Source organism: Girardinichthys multiradiatus, chromosome 8 (assembly GCF_021462225.1).
Source record: "Girardinichthys multiradiatus isolate DD_20200921_A chromosome 8, DD_fGirMul_XY1, whole genome shotgun sequence".
Classification (NCBI taxonomy): domain Eukaryota; kingdom Metazoa; phylum Chordata; class Actinopteri; order Cyprinodontiformes; family Goodeidae; genus Girardinichthys; species Girardinichthys multiradiatus.
In genome coordinates this window covers 858751-881068 of record NC_061801.1, presented here as the reverse complement: position 1 = coordinate 881068, position 22318 = coordinate 858751, and the positions used below count along the sequence as shown (strand labels likewise).

Below are 22318 nucleotides of genomic sequence, written 5' to 3'. Positions count from 1 at the left end.
TCTGCCTGCCATTCTTTTGGATAGAGTCTATGCATGAGCACCACCTTAGACGTGGGGGGTGATATCCACGGGTCTACAATCTTCTCCAAGTTGTTCTCACTGCAGCACTGGACTAGTCAATCCACCTCCTACCTTTACACAAACTTTACTGACATTGCCCTGGATTAGATAAAAGTCATTAGTTTCAGTCTGTGGACCTAAGGAGTTTCATAGACCGGTCAGCTGAGGTGGAGTCATATATAAAAAGGTGGAAGATAGGTGGGGAGAGAAAACACCTTTGATAAATATGATCGATTAAAAGTATCTAAACATAAAAATAACACAGAAAGTGAATTTCACTGCAAAACACCTACAAAATGCTAATCTCATTACAAATAAGAGCCAAAATAACTATAAATGACAACATACTGTATCAATCTGGACCACAAGGCAGAAGGTTGCTCATTCAGTTTTACCATCTCATCAAACTTCCTGGTTTTCTGGCTTCCCTTCATGTGTCCATACAGCAGTATTGACATCCTCTTAACCACTCTTTGTCTGTCTTTCACAGTATTTTGGCTGTAGTTTGATTCATTGCATACTTTTTAGCAGAAAGCCAATAAGCTGCCATAGGAACCTCAGAGATCTCTTCCTACTGTTACATTACCATAGGTGAGTTTTTAGCTATTTTCGTCCTGTCATGTCCCTGAAGTATGATACATTTTGTATAAAATGTTTGTAAAAAGGTTAAAGGAAGAAAATTTGAGTGTTGCACTGAATCAGGACAGGGTACATTTGCAATAATGCTTGGGTAGGTGATTTATTCTCTTTACTTCCTCTCTCCTCTCAATGCAGTTTTCCATCTTGAGGACATTCGCTACCCCACTGTGCCAGGGATTCACTTAAATCCAATCCATTTATCAAGTCTACAGCATAAGAAGTTGTGCGAAACCTTGTTTCAGTGCCAGATAGTCTAAAACAGTAGTAGTAATCTAGCTCCGTTTCTTGCTAAATGTTTCGAATACTTGTTTTCTCATATTTATCAACCACGTCAGGATCCTTAGCTTCTCACCCAATCCCAGTTAAACGGCCAACCAAAGTAATTCCACCCACGTCTGCTCCTACAGTGATTGATATTCTCAAGATAAACTTATTATATTTTCTCATCAAACATGCTTTTACCTTCTAAAACTGGTTCCTTGCATCTATCTACATTTAAGTCAAAATGCAAAAAGCTAACAAATGTGACAAAGTAACTTTTAAAATGAAGTCAAGGTCTTGTTTTTTCTTTTTTGTGTTTTGGGTTCATCTACATCTTTAAAATTAAATGGTGAGTGAATCTTCGTCAGTGCAGACATAGCAACATAGTATGAGATGAAGGTATATTGTGTGTGTTATGCGGTTGCTGCAACATTTGCAAAGCACTTGCAGTTGAACCCAAAATTATTCATACTTCTAATAAAAAAAGAAAAGTTTTTATTGCCATTAGAGCAATCAAATTTATGTGACAATAGCTGACCAGTTTTTTGCATGTTTCCATTGGAATTTTGATGATTTATCTTTGGTAACGACTTACAAGTCATTAAGGTTAGAAGACATCCTTGCTATTACCCTAATCTTTATGTCCCTCGACTGATTCTCTCTCATTAAAGCTAGGACTCTGGCTGGGCCACCGAACATTTTAAAATTACTTCCAGTCAGAAGAACATGGTGATAAAATTAAAAAATCACTTTTAACCTAAATCTGCCAGAGGTATTAAAAATTTCCAGCTTATCAAGCATTATATACTGAAAGCTGCACAACGTCCCTGTAAAATGCAAGGCAGATAAACAATGTTTTGATATGGATATAACCTTGGGTGTGACTTACACCCTTGTCATGTCCCTTATTTTTCATTTTTTCATTGAGTGACAATCAATTTTGATAATAAATAACATAATTCGTCTTTAATTGCTCCCAAATTCCAAAGAATTAGGCAAGGCAAGTTTATTTATATAGCACGTTTTAGTAGCAAGACAATTAAATGTGCTGTACATGGAAAAAAAGAAAAAAGACATAATAGGAAAAGTACATTACAGTGGCATAAAGGTAATTAAATAATTAAAAAAACACAAATAATTAAAGGAGTATAAAAATAAATAATTTAAATAAGAAAAATAAATAAATCAGTTCTAGTTGGAGACAACTTTAGTACTGGACTTGATATGGATCTCTGATCTTTTGTGTTTTTTTTATTGAAGAAGTTAGCAAATTCATTGCAGACCCTGGTAGAGTGGATTTCAGATGTTACAGGTACAAGAGGGTTTGTTAACCTGTTGACGGTGGTAAATATGGCACAAGCATTATTATTGTTTTTGCTGATGATCTCAGAGAAGAAAGATCATTTTTCAGTTGTAAATTATATCGGTAGATCTCTCTTTTTAGATGTTATAGTGAACTTGGAGTTTAGCCTTTCACCACCTGCGTTCAGCTTTTCGAGACTTCCTTTTTTCACTTCTGACTGGTGGAGCACTTCTCCATGGAGACATTTTCTTCCCAGAAACGACTTCCACTTTAATTGGAGCAATTGAATCAATGATGTCTGAGATTTCAGAATGAAAGTTGTCTACCTGCTCATCTACAGTGTTACAGGGCAAAGTGGAGGTAGAAGAGCAAATCTGCTCAAAGGTTTCAGCAGCACCGTCCTTAAAGATCCGTTTATAATGTCTTATAATGTCTTTTTAGCTAACTGAGTCATTGGAGATGATGCTTTCAAAAATAATAGAAAATTGGTCAGATAGGGCAACATCAGTTACAGACACCTTGGAAATGTTTAGACCCTTAGTGGTGATCAAGTTTAAAATATGTTTGTACGTTAATCTATTGCACTTCTGTCTTCAGGATTGTGAATATGAATGTTGAAGTCTCCCACAATAATTAAACAGTCATTATCAACACATATCACAGATAAAAGCTCATTGAAATCACTGAAAAAGTTTGTTTTGGACTTAGGAGGCCTATAAATATTCAAGAACATAGTTCGGACCAGGCACTTTACCTTTAGAGCCATATATTCAGGAGTTAAATTTGCCCAGAAATACCCTTTTACACTTTAGTAAATCTTTAAACAAAGTCGGCACCCCTCCACCTTTTTTTGCTGTCTGCTCTCACAAAGAAAATTGTGGTTTGGAGGCATCGAGTCTATCAGAATGGGTGCTTCATTAAATTCATGTAACTATGTTTCTGTTAAAAACATAACATCAAGATTATGGTCAGTAATGAAGTCATTGATTAAAACATATTTTCCTGACAGAGATCTAATGTTCAATAAAGCCAGTTTATATGACTTGGTGGCTGATATTAACTCCGTGTCTGGTTGTACCTGACAGTTCATGGCTTTTAACTTCAATTGTTTATTACAGTCTCTTATCCTTTTAGCTTTGTTCCTTCTGTCATGTAAAAGCACAGAGGTTTTACAACTATCTCCCATCAGGAGAGAACTTGCTTCATTAGCTTGAAGAAAACTTCAAATTCCTTTCAGATCAAGTAAATATGTCTGTTTCATGCCAGATTCACATAAAATATAAATTTATAACAATGTTTCCTGCTGATGGAAATGATGTGCAATACAAGTGTGCTCATTTTTATATAAAAACAAATGCGTTAAGTGCTTAACCGCCACTCTGTGAGAGCAAACCCTTTGCTGCAGGGAAGATCATACATAATTATTCACAAGACAATAAGATTTCACAGAATTTGACTCTGTCAGCCTGTGAAAGTAGCATGTGTGGGAGTCAAAGATCCCACACCTTTTAAAGTCTGTCCTGAGTTGTTAAAGGCATGAATAACTATTTATACTTGATATCTGTTCTCTCCCAAGTTTTAAGACGTTTAAAGGAACAACTGAGTGCAGTTGTAAAACACATCTTTATAAGCATTTTGCTTTTAATTATCAAAGAAATGTCTGTAAGCTGGTCTTGATCAGCACACAGCAGAGAAGAAAATGCTAGAGAGACATGAAGTTGACAATATAGGTAGTAAAACCAGCAGTAATTCGACAATTCACAACACGTCATCTCTAGGCTCTTTACAAAGTCTATTCAATCGAATCATACCGATTGGGGCGATGGTGGCGGCAGTGGTAAGGGTTTGTCTTGTAACTGGTGGGTTGCCGGTTTGAATACCCGCTCTGTCTGTCTCAGTCATTGTGTCCTAGGGCAAGACACTTCATCCGCCTTACTTGCCGATGGTGGAGAGAGGGCTCGGTGGCACGTGTGTGGCAGCCTCACTTCTGTCAACTACAATGTTGCTCACCACTGTCAGTGTGTGTCAGCAGGCCAATTACCATTTCAAGTCATGTAAATACAATTAATCTTAACTATTAAACAGTGCAGTTGGATTCATTAGGTATAAAAGGTAGGATACCGGACCAAGAAAATCCAACATGTTTAAAATCCCTGTTTGAGGTCGGAGCGGTCCCAACGTCCTTCTGAGCAGACTAGATCACTTTTAACACACCACACACTCAGCAGCAACATCTCATAAGATTATCTTTAGAACCATCATGATGATTGGTGCATGTCGGAAGGGGAATATCAGGTCATAAATTGGCATAAAAATTCTGCCGTCTAAATCTGGCATTAGGGCTTGAGAACGTAGAGTTCTACTAGGCATGTATGCATGCAAAAGCTCTTTATGGTAAGGTACCAGAATATTTCGACATTTGAGAACTAAAAGCGAAATATTAAAAACAGTCTACTGTAAATGGCCAGCCAGTTGAGGGAATACAAAATCGGGATGATATGTACGTCTTGTCTTGCAGACCAGCTGAAGAGGCGGAAGGAGAGACTGGTCAACCCCACAATAGAGGCAGTTGCAGTAGTTCCGTCTAGAAGTAATGAAAGTATGAATAACTCTCTCATGGGCATCATGAGGAACACGATCTTTGACTTCACTAATGATCCTCAGATGATAAAAGCCAGAATGGACTACTGCACCCACCTGTTTATTGAATTTAAAATCAGAATAAAGTATTATGCCAAACTTCCCAGCAGTCACAGAGCCAGAGAAGTCCAGTGAGCCAACAGGACTGGACCCCAGCCCATCAATAGGTCAGATTTACCAAATAAAATGACTCCTGACTTTTTATTATTTAAATTAAACAACACAAGAGGCTTGTTTAAGGTCTTGTGACTGCATCTTAAATGAATTTAAGTCTGGATCGTAACTGGGCCATTCTAAAACTTGCCATTTGTTTTAGCCATTCAGATATGGACCTACCTGTGTACTTTAGATTATCAATATGAATGTTTAGATTAAAGGCACTCCTTTGCCTCGACAACAAGGTCTGCGAGAGGACCCAAACACTGTGTTAATCCCAGTAATGACAATTAGAGTTCAGGAAAACACTGTTTCTGGTAGATTTGACCTATGTGATATTGTGAAGTGTGGTAGTTCATCAAGAGAATTGTCCTCGTATGATGTTTATATCTATCAAAAGACAATAATCCTCCACTCACTGGTCACCCTTCTTATGAAGGGGGACCACCACCACAGTCTGCCAGTCCAGAGGCACTGTCCCCGACCGCCACGCAATGTTGAAGAGGCGTGTCAACCATGACAGCCACACAACATCCAGAGACTTGAGGTACTCAGGGCGGATCTCATCCGCCCCTAAAGCCCTGCCACCGCAGCTTTTTAACCACCTCGGTGACTTGGTGCCTGGGTGATGAAAGAGTCCAACCCCGAGTCCCCAGGTTCTGCTTCCACCAGGGAATGCGTGATGGCAGGATTGAGGAGATCCATGAAGCACTCCGTCCAATGCCCGACAATGTCCCCAGTCGAGGTCAGCAGCTTCCCACCTCCAATGTAAACAGTGTTGGCGAAGCACTGCTTCCCCCTCCTGAGGTGCCGGATGGTTTGCCAGAATCGCTTCGGGGCCAACCGGTAGTCCTTCTCCATGGCCTCACCGAACTCCTCCCAGGCCCGGGTTTTTGCCTCTGCCACAGTCCGGGCCCCGACACGCTTGGCCTCACAGTATCCGTCAGCCGCCTTAGGAGTCCCACAAGCCAACCACAGCCGATAGGACTCCTTCTTCAGCTTGATAACGTCCCTTACTGCTGGTGTCCACCACCGGGTTCGGGGATTGCCACCACGACGGGCATCGCAGACCCTATGGCCGCAGCTACGGGCAGCAGCATCGACAATTGATGCCGAGAACATGGTCCACTCGGACTCTTTGTCTCTAACATTCCCCGGAATGTGGTCAAACCTCTCCCGAAGGTGGGAGTTGAATACATCCCTGGCCGAGGGCTCTGCCAGACATTCCCAGCAGACCCTCACTATGCGCTTGGACCTACCAAGTCTGTCTGGCTTTCTCCTCTTCCAGTGGATCCAAGTCACCACCAGGTGGTGATCAATGGACAGCTCAGCCCCTCTCTTCACCTGAGTGTCCAAAACATGCGGCCGAAGGTCTGACGACATGACAACAAAGTTGATCATCGACCTCCTGCCTAGGGTGTCCTGGTGCCAAGTGCACTGATGAACACCCTTATGCTTGAACATGGTGTTCATTATGGACAATCCGTGACTAGCACAGAAGTCACCACTCAGATTCAGATCAGGGAGGCCATTCCTCCCAATCATGCCTCTCCAGGTGTCACTGTTGTTTCCCACGTGGGCGTTGAAATCCCCCAGCAGAATAATGGAGTCCCCAGGAGGGGCACTATCCAGCAACCCCGACAGGAATGCCAGGAAGGCCGGGTACTCCGCCCTACTGCTCGGCCCGTAGGCCGAAACGACAGTCAGAGACCTGTTCCCAACCCGAAGGCACAGGGATGCAACCCTCTCATCCACTGGGGTAAACCCCAACCCCAATGCCTCTCCCTGTGGGCCACTCCAGAGTAGAAGAGAGGCCCTATCAATGAGATGGGTCCCAGAGCCCACGCTGTGCATGGAGACGAGCCCAACTTTTTCTAGTCGATATCTCTCGACCTCTGGCACAAACCGTCTCCACCTTCGTCTGCCGCCCAGTCCTCTTTGCACCGGTCTTTGCCTGATTATTTGTCAATGCACAAATGTGCTTTAATTTGACGGGTTTTTTGCTCACACAGGGGAGATGACTATGCCATTTTTTTCTTTTACTATTATAGGTATTATAAAAAAAATTTCAGACTTGTTTTTTCATTGTCACAATTGCTTGCCTTTTGTTTTAATCAGTGTCGATCACATATGCAACAAGTTTAATTTATAATCAAAAGGGTGAAATGTGATGGAAATTTAAACAAGTGCCTTTGTTCTACGATGACGCTCTGTCTGGCCTAAACAAAGGCTTTCGCTCCCCCCTCCTGGCTGCATGGAGTTTATATGAGAGGCCCGTTGCTCTAGCTTGGTCTAGAGAACAGTTTTAGGTCAGCTCAGCAGCACGTCTGACCTGTAAACTGTGTCTCTTATAAAGCTAAATTAATAAAGCTGATTGAGTGATGATCATTGATCTCCTTCTTTGGTAAATATGATTTTTTTTCACAACAGGGGCTTTGTTGTGTTCTTTTAGGTAAGCAGCAGTTTTTGCCCCAGAAATTTTGGTAGGTCATCTTGAAAACGCTTTGTATTAATTCAGGTTCTCTTTGTCTGATGAAAACATTTGTTTGACGATCTGAAACAGGGAGACAACAAATAAAATTAGAAAAAAATCTATAATAAACACTTTTTTTAATGGTGCTGTAGGTTATTCAGTTCTACAGTGTGGTAAAAATGGCCACTGAATGCTGAACCCAACCAACAGTGATATCATGCATGTTACAGACATGTCTGACACGGCTGTCTAAAATAAATATTTGGTGCACAAACAGTAAATTTAAGAAGGTAACAGCACTTGTAAATCCTTTAGCAATGTCTGGCCACTGACAGCAAGCACTATGAATATTCTCTCCTTACCAATGAATCCTATTAAGTCAGAACATCCAACTTTTTTCTTGTCTTTTTGATGGAAATCAGAACAATTGTAACATATTGCATTCTATTGATCCTGCCTCTAAACCTAAACATGGTAAGGACTCACTCTCGACATGGGGAGGAAAATACAGTTGCAATAACTCAACTGTGTTTTCCTCCTCATGTTAGCTAATCAGCCTATGGTATGAGCCACAGAAAGTCTGAAATGGACTGCACATGGGGTCAAATATATATAAGGCTCTAAAGACTTCACAAACTTAAATTCCAGAAAAACGGCTAAATTCAAGGTAATTCCTTCACGCTATATTTGATTTTCCAGCCTTTATTACCGGCTACTTATTGCAACAGTTTTTGTTGTCTGCCAGTTCTTACTGTCTCTGAAAAATGCAGATGAGCAGTAAAAATGCTCCTCATTTTAGTTGCCCTCTTCTAAATTTCTTTCTCTTGGAGTTTTCCCTTCATGACCTAATCTCAGTCAGCCTAATCACATGAAGAAAACCAACCAACAATGTTTTCAATTCAAGGGAATTATGTGTGCCATCAATGAGAGGCATGGTGCTCCTTTAACTGCTCTCTGATATCTGCTGGGTCGCTGAGTGCTGCTCACCTGCACAGGGCATCGGAGCGGCAGGTGCGTCGCAGTTCTAGGCAGGTGGGTTTGTGTCTCTCCTGGTGGGAGCAGGATGGGACTATGGTGCGGCGACGGCGCTCAGCACACGCTTGATCCAGGCAGGAGCAGAACAGCAGAGGGTAGCTCAGCTCCCATGAGACACGCTCAAAAAACTGGCGCAGGGCCTGAGACACACAAGAGAGTAAATAACATGATCAATCCGATTCACACATACATGGCCTTTTAAAAGTAGTCACAACCCTTGAACTTTTAGCTCACATTTAAAATGCTTCTCATTTCTTAAACAACCATGTCGAAAGACACCTGCAGTCATGGAAAAGATGTCAGTCTGTTTCAGAAGGGTCAAATCATTGGCATGCATCAAGCAGAGAAAACATCTAAAGAGATTGCAGAAAGAACCAAAATTGGGTTAAGAACTGTCCAAAGCATTATTAAAAACCGGAAGGTTAGTGGGGACCCATTGAATGATCATGATCGGCAATCACTTGAAATGTAACTAATTAGCAGGAAAAAAGAAATGCTAAATTTCTCTGCTGAAAGCTTGCAGAAAGAAGCTAAGGTTGATAGCAGAATGTCAGCTAAAATGTAATGAAGGAGTGGGAGTTAGCAGACAGGAGTTAGCAGAAAGTTGACAACAGAAAATCGGCTAAAGTCTGATAAATTACAGAACTAGGAGAAACATTAGCAAAAAAATGGTCATCTGAGCTGTTCAAGTAGAAAGACTATGAGCTAAAAAACAGCCAAACATGCTAAGGTTGCATTAAAACTGCTTGTTGTTGAACAAGAGTATTATAACAGCAGTTTATGAGCTAAACTTAACTAAAAGGCTAATGCTAGCTAAAATGCTAACTGTAGTATTTTGGCTAGTACTAGCATGTTGGCTAATGTTTTCTCAATCTAGTCAATATGATGATTTAGCCTTGTAAGTGAATTTTAGTCTAAGCGCTAAGATTAGCTTAAATGCTAGCATTAGCACCTTGGCTAACACCAGCATATTAGATAACATTACCTCACTCCATTCAATATGTTAATTTAGCCTTATAAATGAATACTAGCCTAAATACTAATATTAGCTTAAATTCTAACATTAGCATGTTTGCTTACATGACCTCACTCCATCCAATATGTTAATTTAGACTTATAAGTGCATATTAACCTAAACGGCAATGTTAGTTTAAATCTTATAATTAGCATGTAGGCTAACACTGACTGATTCCATTCAATGTCAGTTTAGCCTTATAAGCTAAAATTACCTTAAATGTCAATGTTACCTGAAATCCTAACATAAGCATGTGGGCCAACACTAGCATGTTTGCTAATATTCAGTCATTTGATTCAATATGTCAGTTTAGCCTCATAAGCTACAATTATCCTAAAAGCTAAGATTAGCTTAAATGCCAGCATTAGCATTGAGGCTAACATTCACTTATTTGATTCAATATGTCAATTTAGCCTTATAAGCTCACATTAGCCTACATGCTAATGTTAGCTTAAAAGCTAACATTAGCATGCTGGCTAAAACTAGCATGTAGACTAACATTATCTCACTCCAACCAATATAATAATTTAGCCTCATATATGAAAATAAACCTAAATGCTGACATTAGCATGTGGGCTATCACTAGAGTGTTGGCTAACATTGACTCATTCCATTCAATATGTCAATTTAGCCTTAGAAGTTAAAATTAGCCCAAATGCTAACATTAGCATGTAGAGTATCACTAGCATGTTGGCTTACACTGACTCATTCCATTCAATATGTCAATTTAACATTATAAGCTAAAATTAGCCTAAATATCAAGGTTAGCTTAAATGCTAACATTAGCATGTAGAGTATCACTAGCATGTTGGCTTACACTGACTCATTCCATTCAATATGTCAATTTAACATTGTAAGCTAAAATTAGCTTAAATATCAAGGTTAGCTTAAATGCTAACATTAGCATGTAGAGTATCACTAGCATGTTGGCTTACACTGACTCATTCCATTCAATATGTCAATTTAACATTGTAAGCTAAAATTAGCCTAAATATCAAGGTTAGCTTAAATGCTAACATTAGCATGTGGGCCAACACTAGCATGTTGGCTAACATTCAGTCATTTGATTCAATATGTCAGTTTAGCCTCATAAGATAAAATTATCCTAAAAGCTAAGATTAGCTTAAATGCCAGCATTAGCATTGAGACTAACACTAGCGTGTTGGCAAACACTGACTTATTCCATTCAATATGTCAATTTAGCCTTATAAGCTAAAATTACCCTAAATGCTAATGTTAGCTGAGGTGTTAACATTAGCCTGTTGGCTAACATTAACTTAGACCATCTATAATGCTGACAATCAAAGGTCTATGAAATTGCCCTTTAAGATCAATCACTGCTGTGTAGCTGTTGGAACAGCAGTACAAGCTGTTTAAGTAATGGTCAATTTTGAAGATGGTCACAAGGTTAGTGGGAGGGTCAGGATTAGGCCATAGTAATGAATGAAAATGAATGGAAGTTGATGCAAACTCATCAAAATGTTAGTCAAACAGGCACAGGGTTAGGCACAGGGTCTGTGGCTCCCACCACAGACCCTGTGCCTGTTCGGCAGGGGCTGGCATTGTGGGGATGGCCTCGGGGTCAGTTCAGTAGTAGAGGGGTTATTAATAACTGTCAGGGTCAGTGTCACTACTGGTAGCATGAAGGGGTTGGACAGGCAGTCCAACTCCACCAGGATGGTACATCAATACATGCTATTGCCAGAAGGTCTGCTGTGTCTCCCAGCACAGATTCAAGAGCATGGAGAAGATTCCAGGAGACAGACAGTTATTCTAGGAGAGCTGGACAGGGACGTCAGAGGTCCTTTACCCATCAGCAGGATTGGTATGATGACCTCCCTCTGTTTTGGGAACCCAGCCATGGGTTACAACATTAAAGGCCAGTAAGAACTTTTCTGGAACTTTCGAATTAAATCGCATTAACCTACTTCCAGGACAGCCAGGAACAGGAGTAACAGCAGACTTCCCGTGACGTCAATGTTCAAATAAAAAACAAAAAAAACATACCTCTTCCAAGCAGGTCCCCAGTGCTACTGGACGGAGGGATACAGCACGCTAATGTCTCTTTGGTGGCAAACAGACATAAACTCTTCAAACTGGATCCAAGAGTGTCACACAATCACGTGATCATATGCACTAAGTTCAGTAGGAATTAATTGCTGTTTGTGTATCTGCTATTCATTCATTCATGAACGGGGTAATTAAGGTGCAAGCGTAGCTTGACTTTTCTTTCTGAGGTCTACAGAAGCAAACTGTGTTCCAGACAGTTCCCAGCAGAGACCCTGTCTCTACAATGCCGGGTGAAGCAGTTTTTCCAGGTCTGAAGGAAGGACAATGGGTTAGGCAGTAACGTGCAGTTCAGACGGCCCGGCAGAACGAGACGCCCCCCCACCCACAGCTATGGAGGTTGGCGGCAAGTTGACCCTTTGTTCAATGTGGATGTTTTCGTCAACTTCGTCGCCCCGGACAACTTTTCCTCAGCACGGTTCACGTAAGAGGTTAGGTTTTGGGCAGAGAGAAGTAGTTTAGAATGAAATAATCTAAACAAGGTTCGTTTTATGAAGTTTGGTTTTGCTTGTGTTGAAAACTCAGCCATCTTAGTGCTAGCAGATTATCAGCTCAGCACATGTGCTCAGTTTATGTGTTCTGTGTTTGTGTTTTTTAAAAGTTAAGACAAACTTTATTTGAAGGGTGATTTTAAACACAGAACTTTGGACATAACGCGCTGTCCGCGCTTATGCATTTAACCCTTTTATTAATGGCATTTTAAAGGTATGTGTTTTATTCTGATAAGCTATAAGCTTCTTTTGTTAGCTCCAACGTGCTTGCATGCTAAGATCATTTACCCAAAAAGGTTGTTAGTTTTCAATCTGGAAAATAATAATTCCTTAAATATTGTTTTACTAAACTTGAAAACTAAGTAAACACCATTAAGCCCAATTTCTCCAGAAAGATTTGGTTCTTTTTCAAAATAATATTTCCTTAAATATTACTTTACTATTTCCTTAAATATTGTTTTAATAAATAAATTCAGCTAATTAAACACCATTGAGAATTGGTCATCCAGAAGGTTGGTTTTATTCAGCAAATCATTCTTTAAAATATTATTTTATTAAAATAATTTTATCTGATCTTGCATTGTGAATGTTTGTCTAAAGGTATACCAATTATTGCCTAAGTTAGTTCCAAGATTAACTTAACTTCACTTCCAGATTCGTCCAGATAATCCTTGGTTCTCAAACATAAATATTGCATGGTAATATTGCATCACTTTTTCGGTCATGGTTTTCAACCATCTTTGATCAGCTTGTTTATATTGTACATAGGCCATTAGTCTTCCTTACTCTTTAATTCTGCTTGGTAGCTTAGTTGGATTGTTTTAGCATAGTAAAGAGTTTGTTGATTGAAATATGTTTGACTTGAGTTAACTTATTTTTGTTAACAAATTCTTGAATTTTAATATATTGTGTGAATTCATTCCATGTGTGTACAGCATTTTGCTGTTTAATAATGTCAGAGCGTGGCTCATCCCTTTCAATTTTGTCCTAATACCACCGCTTTATAGGGCTGCTATTCACAGGACAATCCTTAACAGACCGAAATATTATTTAATAAAATGTTAAAGTATTCATATTAAACATTAAATAATATATTCATATTCATAATCAGCTTTTAGTTCTTATGCTCCACTATACTAGAATACACTACCTCAAACTTTAAATCAAGATAAAAAACTTATTTGTTTAGAGTGGCTTTTGATTGTGAAGTTTTTGGTCCAACTTTCCTTTCATTTTCTTATCAATCATTTTTTTATTAATTTAAATTTTTTTATCATTTTTATTATCCTCTTATCATTTTAATTATTAATTGTATTATCTTTAATTATTTGTGTTTGTTAATTATTTATTTACCTTTATGCCACTGTAATGTACTTTCCTATTATGTCTCCTTTTCTTTTTTTTCACGTACAGCACTTTGAATGGTCTTGCTACTGTAATGTGCTATATAAATAAACTTGCCTGGCCTTCCATTTGCTGCTTGCCAGTTTCAACTCAACATTGAGTGAGTCATGGTGCTTTATTTATGGAAAGCCGAACAACGGCGCCAACATTGACGTCCTTGGGTTCACCAGAGACGGAACCAGTTTGGAGAGTACCACCACCTGCCTTAGGAGCAGTGTCTGGATCATGGTCGCTTTCAGCGGGACTTCCGTCTAGCCAGGACCCAGTGTGAGATGAATCAGCCTCCGGGACACCAACAACAGGCGTTGTATCCCCGCAGCAGAACGCCTGTCCATCTGTCTTCGGTGAGTAAATACATCTCAGCTCAATAGATAAACAGCCAAATTGTTCTGTCCAAATCTTCAAAATATAATAAACATTTTTGTGCCTAAACATATGGATGAGAACCGCCAAAATACACCGAGCAAGAGCTGATATGACAACAGAATGTAGCATATATCCTGCTGGAATTAGCCATCAGAAAATGGTTCAGTTGTAGTTATAAGGAAATGGGCCTGGTCAGCAAAAATACTCAGGTTGGCTGTGAAGTTTAAATGATCAGTTTGATACCAAGAGATATACTGTATAACAAGAAAATATCCCCTAGAATGAGTTAGTCTGTGTGAATTGTAGCCTCAGTTTCCTGTTCTTAGCTGACAGAAGTGGTACCTGGTGTGGTATTCTGCTGTAGCCCATCTGCTCCAAGGTTCGACATGTGGAAGGTGTTCTGCACACCTTGGTTGCAGCAGGCATTTGTTTGAGCTCTTGTGGCCTTAAACCTATTCAAACCAGTCCACCCATTCTGCTCTGACATCAAGACATTTTCTTTCAAACACCTGCCACACACTGGACATTTTCTTTCTTCAGATCTTTCCCCAAAAATCACAGAGACAGTAGGATGTGAAAATCCCAGCACATCAGCAGTTTCTAAAAAGAATTAGACCAGCGCATCTGGCACCAACAATTGGCAATGGTTGAAAGCAAGATGTAATGCAGGCAGTGCAAATAGTGTATCCAACAAGCGAGTGTGTATGATAATGTAGAGACATCATGGTGAAATTAAGAAGTTGTGGTAAAACATACTGGTACTAAGAACAGAAGGTGCACCAACAGACAGCAGAGACAGATGACGAATCAACTAAAAGGAAGAATACTGATTGATTGCTTAACTACTAACATTTCTATTAGCTGCAGTCATACTCTTAAAGAAGATGGTGTGTGATTTGATGGTTCTGTAATTAAAATATTCTAACAGTTAACAAAAAAGCTCTGATTTCATGTGTGTAATTTGAAAGCAGTGTTTGTCATATCTATTCCAGTTCAAACACAGAGACAGTACCAAGTAATTCAAACATATTTTTAGTTGTTCTGATACAATATCCTTATTGGAGCATTTAGCTGCTGTATGTTTCCTTTTTTTTTTTTTTTTTTTTTTACTTTTTACAGAAATGTATGTTTGAGCCCAATTCAAGCACTGATCTAAAGTTTGTGTAGTGCATGGTTCCAGAGCAGGGTGGCTAATTCAAGTCCTTAACTATGTTCAGCACCAACTTCAGAAGTAAGTATTATACATCTCTCTGCCTACCTTCTGACACCGCTTCCTGCTGCATGGCTCCTGATTGGCTGCAGAGGACTGTGGGGGTGTGACCTTGCTACAGATAATGTTGTAGGCTGATCGCAGGCGTCTACAGGTTTCATTCAGGTAACAGGCTTTCGCTGCATCCACGCAGGGGTTACAGGGTTTTCCTGCCTCAGAACATGGCCTCATCTTCGACAAAGAGGAGTCTGAATATAGAGAAAACAGATGAAAGGCGATTTAGGCAGATGTTCAAATGCACACACACACACACACTCATACAATTCTGGACTGTCTGACAGAGTTAATGAAGGACTGAACATTTTTGGAACAGGGTTTTGGCTGATGTTACATTTTCATAACTGGCTCCATAAACAGCGGTATTTTGTGTAAATTAACATCAGATACATGTCATTAGTCTAATTTATGCTTTGTCTTCCCCTCTTGTCATAGTCCTGCTACCTGTGACCTGGAAATCATTCTCAGCAAAACATTGTGAAGAATGTCTTTATTTCTGAAATCCACAGAGTAGAGAGAATTGGCGTTAAGGCAAATATGATTATTGCCATTCACACCTCAAATCATCCCCTCTACATCTGGACGACCTGATAACGTCTCCCCATCATGTCTGAAAGCCTGTACAAATCAAATCACCCCGATCTTCAACAAGTCACTGGAGATGTGTGAGGTCCCCTCCTGCTTCAAACAATCCACCATCCTCCCAGAGCCCAAGAAACCCACCATCCTAGGATTAAATGACTACAGGCCTGTAGCCCTGACGTCTGTGGTCATGAAATCCTTTGAGCGGCTAGTGTTGAAGCACCTGAAAGACATCACAGGCCCCCTGCTGGACCCCCTGCAATGTGCTTACCGAGGAAACAGGTCGGCAGATGATGCTGTTAACTTAGGTCTACACTTCATCCTGCAACACCTCGACCACCCAGGGACGTACGCCAGGATCCTGTTTGTAGACTTCAGCTCAGCCTTCAACACCATCATACCAGACATCCTCCACCAGAAGCTCACCCAGCTCAATGTCCCAGCCTCCACCTGTCAGTGGATCAACAGCTTCCTGACGGACCGACAGCAGCAGGTGAGACTGGGGAGCATCTTCTCCCAATCCAGATCAATAAGTACTGGTGCCCCCCAGGGGTGTGTTCTATCCCCACTCCTCTTCTCTCTGTACACAAATGACTGCACCTCATCGGACTCGTCCGTGAAACTCCTTAAGTTTGCAGCCGACACCACTGTCATTGGACTGATCCAGGACGGTGACGAGTCTGCATACAGACAGCAGGTGGATCGGCTGGTACACTGGTGCTGTCAGAACTACCTTGAACTCAACCCACTCAAGACTGTGGAAATGGTGGTGGACTTTCGGAGAACACCACCCCCATACACCCCCCTCACCTTCCTCAACAACACTATCGGCCGTGGACCTCTTCAGGTTCTTAGGAACCACCATCTCTGAGGACCTGAGATGGTTTTCACACATAGACACTGTTCGAAAGAAGGCCCAGCAGAGACTGTACTTCCTGAGGCAACTCAAGAAGTACAACCTTCCACAGGAGCTGCTGGTCATCCTCTACACTACCATCATTCAATCTGTCCTGTCTTCATCCATCTCAGTGTGGTTTGGCTCATCCACAAAACAGGACAGGTCCAGACTGCAGAGAGAATAATCAGGGCTGACCTTCCCTCCATCCAGGACTTATACAGGTCTAGGGTCTTTGGTTTCTCTGATGAACATTTAATAGAGTACAAAACAACAGCATACAGATGTTGCAAAGGCACCTTTTTATTATATATGTGTATATTGTACATTGTAAATATGTATATTCTGTAATACAAAAACAAAACCAAAGAGCAAAGTGTACCGGAGTCAAATTCCTTGTTTGTGTGTACCAACTTGGCAATAAAGCTGATTCTGATGATATTATTTGTTTGTTCACCAGTCCATTCTTCTTCCTTCCCGAACAGTTGGTGTTTCCAGTCCTCGTCCCTGATTACTTTGCTGACAATAAAACCCATAAAACTTTTACTTCTGAATGTTCTCTGTATGTGGGTCAAAACTGTACTGAAAATGACAGAACACTCTGGCCAACAAGACCCTGCAGAAACAACAATCAAATTCATTCTCATGATTCATCTCTCCGTCTTCTTACAGAGCAGCAGCGTCAAACTAACCAGCAGTTAGTGCAGATTACCTCCATGCTACAACAGACCCTCAAAACCCAGTCCTCCACACAGGTAGATGGTGATGCCGCATCTCTGGTAATTCCACAGCCGCCTCTCTCTCTCGTGACGTAATTTCCCCTAACCCTGATAAATTCTCTGGAGAGGTGGGTAATTGTAGAGGGTTTTTACTCCAGTGTGCATTAGTTTTCAACTGCTCTCCACGTTCCTTCCCGCATGATGATGTTAAAATTTCATACATCATTGGTTTGTTGACCGGCAAGGCTTTGCAATGGGCCAAGGCCCAATTTTCAGTTTCCTGTAATTTTGGTTGTACCTTTGAAGAATTTCTTTCAGAATTTAAGCAAACATTTTCCTCTGAAGTGGATAAATCAGACACTGGACGGCAGCTGTGGGCATTAGAGCAACGCAATAGACCCCTCACTGAGTTTTCAATTGAATTTCATACTTTGGCAGCAGCTTCCGGTTGAATGATTATGCTTTAAAGTCTGCATTTTTTCATGCCCTAGACGAGGTTCTAAAGGATGAGTTAGCTCTGGTTGATGAACCTCCCACATTGGATGAAGTAATTTCTTTGGCCACAAGAGTGGATAACAGAATAAAGGAAAGAAGGAGAACCAGAACAGAAAGGTCTAGTAATAGACCACAGACTAACTTTTCACCCATTGCTAAAGCCTTTCAGCCCTTAGCTACTGGGTCAGAACCTATGCTGATAGGACACATCCGGTTAACTCCAGAAGAGAGACAGAGATGCAGACTAGCCAAGCAGTGTTTTTATTGTGGTTCTCCTGACCATTTTGTAGCTGACTGTCCTGTTTGTCCCAGGCAGCCAAACAGGGTCCGCTAACCATGAAGGGGGGTTGGTGGACCATTCTTTAAACAGTGAAGCCCCTAGACTCAGCTTGCCAGCAACTATCATAGTTAACCAACAAACTTTGACTGTTTTCGCCTTGGTCAATTCCAGAAGTGAACAGAATTTAATTGACTCAGGATTAGTACACAATTGAAATAGAACCACTTGCTTCCCCGCGATCTGTGTTAGCCCTTGATGGACAGGCTTTACAGCGAATTACACATCAGACTAAACCCATTGACCTTTTGTTATCAGGAAACCATAGAGAGAAGATATCCTTTTTTGTATTTCCAGTATCACAGGGCTCCTTGGTCTTAGGTTACCCCTGGTTGCGAAAACATAATCCTCATCTTGATGGGTCAAAGGGTCGCGTTGAATCTTGGTCCATTAGTTGCCATTCATCTAGCCTCCAGTCAGCGTTCGCTCCGAGCTTTTCAGAACAGAGTAGTGAGGAGAATGAAGACATTGATCTATCACATGTACCCCCAGAATATCATGACCTCAAGGGAGTCTTTAGTAAGAACAAGGCTTTGTCCTTCCCACCCCATAGGCCTTATGACTGCGCTATCGACCTTCTCCCTGGTGCCCCCTTACCATCTTGCAGACTATACAATATCTCTCATCCTGGACAGAAATTAATGGAGAATTATATTAATGAATCCTTATCTGCAGGAATAATCTGATCTTCTTACCTCTTGGGGCCGGATTTTTCTTTGTAGGGAAAAAAAAAGGATGGGTCATTAAGACCCTGTATTGATTATAGGGGTCTTAATTAAATCACTGTCAAAAACAAGTATCCTCTTCCACTACTTTCCTCAGCTTTTGAACCGGTTCATGGTGCTACAGTATATTCTAAGTTAGATCTGAGAAATGCTTACCATCTTGTTAGGATCCGCCACGGGGATGAGTGCAAGACGACCTTCAAGACTCCACTCGGTCACTTTGAATACCTGGTCATGCCTTTTGGTCTATGCAATGCTCCTGCTTTCTTCCAGGCCCTTGTTAACAATGTGCTTCGAGATTTTCTGAACATTTTTGTTTTTGTATATCTAGATGACATTTTGATCTACTCAAAGGACATTGAGGAGCATCGTCACCATGTTCGCCAAGTACTTCAACGTCTTCTAGAAAACCGTCTCTTTGTGAAGGGTGAAAAATGCGAGTTTCACCAAACCTCTGTTACCTTTTTAGGGTACATTCTCAAGAGTGGACAGGTACGATCTGACCCCGAGAAGATTAAGGCAGTCTTGGGGTGGCCTGTACCAGAAACCCGCAAACCATTACAGAGATTGCTCAGATTTGCAAACTTTTATAGATGCTTTATAAGAAATTACAGTCAGACAGCCGCACCTCTTACTGCCTTAACCTCTTCAAAGGTTTCATTTTCATGGCCACCTGAGGCTGAAGAAGCATTCCAGGCACTAAAGAGGAAGTTCTCATAAGCTCCCATCTTAATTCACCCTGACTCTTCAAAACTGTTTATTTTAGAGGTTGATGCCTCTGATATTGAGGTTGGGACAGTGTTGTCACAGAATTCAGAGGATGGGAGACTACATCCTTGTGCTTTATTTTCACCCAGACTGAACAACCCAGAGAGAAATTATGATGTCAGAGATAGAGAACTATTTGCTATTAAGTTAGCTCTTGAGGAATGGCACCACTGGCTTGAGGGCGCCAAACATCCAGTTCAAGTCTGGACGGACCATAAGAACTTGGCTTACTTACAGTCAGCTAAAAGATTGAACCCACGTCAGTTCGGGTGGTCCTTGTTCTTTTCACGTTTTGATCTTTGTATTTCTTACAGACCTGGACCTCAGAACACTAAACCTGATGCACTCTCCAGACAGTTTGCAGTAGATGAATAAAGGAGCCAGCTCCCATTTTACCGCCCAATTCGACAGTTGGGGCACTCAGGTGGGAGATGGGAGACATAATCCTCAGAGCACAACAACAGGAACGTGACCCTGGCACAGGACCACCAAATCGTACCCACGTCCCACTTCAGGTTCATCATAGACTCATTGATTGGTTGCACTCAGCTAAGTTTTCTGCTCCTCCCGGAGTTAGCAGGACAATAGCTCTCATACAGAGAAGGTTTTGATGGCTTTCAGTTCATAAGGATGTTGAAGACTTTGTTCAGGCTTGTTCCACGTGTGCCAGAAACAAAACCAGCAATCAACCACCCACAGGTCTCCTCCAACCACTCAACATTCTTGGTCATCCCTGGTCACATATCGCTTTGGACTTTGTTACCGGTTTACCCTTATCTTCAGGTATGACTACAATCCTCACAATTGTCGACCGATTCTCTAAGACATGTCATCTCATCCCACTCAGGAAACTTTCGTCAGCTCTGCAAACAGCCAAACTTCTCACCAAATATGTTTTTCGTTTGTATGGAATACCACGACATTCTGTCCGACCAAAGTCCGTAATGCATCTCTCAGGTCTGGAAGCAGTTTTGTTTAACTTTGGGAACAAGAGTTTCAATAACCTCCGGCTATCACCCTCAATCCATGGACAAACAGAAAGACTCAATCAACAACTTGAATCCACTTTACGCTGTCGTACTTCTACTAACCCTACAGACTGGTGCTCATACCTACCATGGGTTAAATATGCTTTGAACTCTCACGCTTCCTCTGCTACAGGACATTCCCCCTTCGAGGCACACTAGGTTACCAGCCGCCTTTGTTTTCTGCCAATGAGACAGACATCACGGTTCCCTCAGTCAACCATCACATCTGACGCTACAAATCCATGTGGAACTTCACCATCCAAACCCTCCAACAAACTGCAGAACAAAACAAACGATTCGCTGATTGACGACGCCGACCTGCCCCGGAACATCTGCCCGGCCAAAAGGTTTGGTTATCAGCACGTGATGTACCACTGAAGTCTATGTCCCGAAAGCTTTCACCTCGTTTCATCGGACCTTATGAGATTGAGACAGTAATCAGTCCCTCGGCGGTTCGTTTCCATCTACCTGCAAGCCTTCACATACATCCTACGTTTCATGTATCCCAGATAAAGCCAGTGATCTCAAGTGACACGCTGAAGAACGTACACTCGGATGCAGGTGAACACCCGTCCAGACAGCGGACAGAAAAACATGCCGGTAAAACATGGAAAGCAGGCAAGGTTTTTTTAAAGATGGCTTTTAAAAGCACCATATTTCATTTTCATGACAGCAGGGCTAACTCTCCTACTCCTGGTGTCAGAGTCTGAGTGTATTGGTGTATGTGCTGGTCTGCGTGTGTGTGTGTTTGGTGTACTTGTCTGCATAACCATTCAGTGTTTCATAGTTGGTGTTGGAGTTCTCAGGTGCGCTGGATGACAGGTGTTTCCTATCTGCAGATTGCATGGAGGAGTACTTAAGCTGGAGGCTGCCAGCATTCCGATCCCAGAGTGTTTGCCTTAGTGGTAACAAGCTCAGCCTCTACTGATTTTTCCGGCTTCGTTCATGTGCTTCTAGTAACTTTGTATTTTGCTTCCTCGCAGGTTTTTACCTGAGGCTTTGTTTACCTTGCTGAGTTACGACTTCATTCCAGAGTTTCTGTGAGCATCTGGATAATCAACTACTGAGTTTCGGATCTACATTCTTGTAGATTTCTCTCATTACCGTCTGTACCTTTTGGACACGGACCAAGCTGGCGGCTTCCCGTTTCCTTCAACTCCAGGACCAAGGCATAAGCGTACCCTGTTCCATCCTCCATCACAAGCATAGGCACCTGAGCTCCATTTGGTTGGCACCAAGACCACAACTAAAAGACAACTGAACGATATCTCTTCGCAAGTTAAGACTCTGGATCTCTCTACCCCTGGCGGTTCAAGCTGCAGCAATTTAGTAAGCCATTTCTCAAATCTAAGTGATCAATTGCTTCATATTATTCGTTTGTTCACCAGTCCATTCTTCTTCCTTCCCGTACAGTTCGTGTTTCCAGTCCTCGTCCCTGATTACTTTGCTGACAATAAAACCCATAAAACTTTTACTTCTGAGTGTTCTCTGTATGTGGGACAAAACTGTACTAAAAATGACACCTGGTACATATGGCGAAGGTACAAGTACACAAAATAGCCTGATGTGATAAAGAGAGAGAAAGAAAAATG

The 22318-nt window shown here is 41.3% G+C and overlaps 1 protein-coding gene across 1 annotated transcript in view; it reads right to left on the bottom strand.

Annotated features, from left to right (window-relative positions):
* gfra2b (GDNF family receptor alpha 2b) overlaps positions 1-22318 on the bottom strand; it is a 380025-nt gene that overhangs the window by 177615 nt on the left and 180092 nt on the right. Inside the window, exons 4-5 of the mRNA XM_047373569.1 lie at positions 15169-15368; positions 8520-8707 (exon numbers count right to left, since the gene is read on the bottom strand). Coding sequence (XP_047229525.1) covers positions 8520-8707; positions 15169-15368 — 388 coding nt within the window. The remainder of the gene's footprint in view (positions 1-8519; positions 8708-15168; positions 15369-22318) is intronic.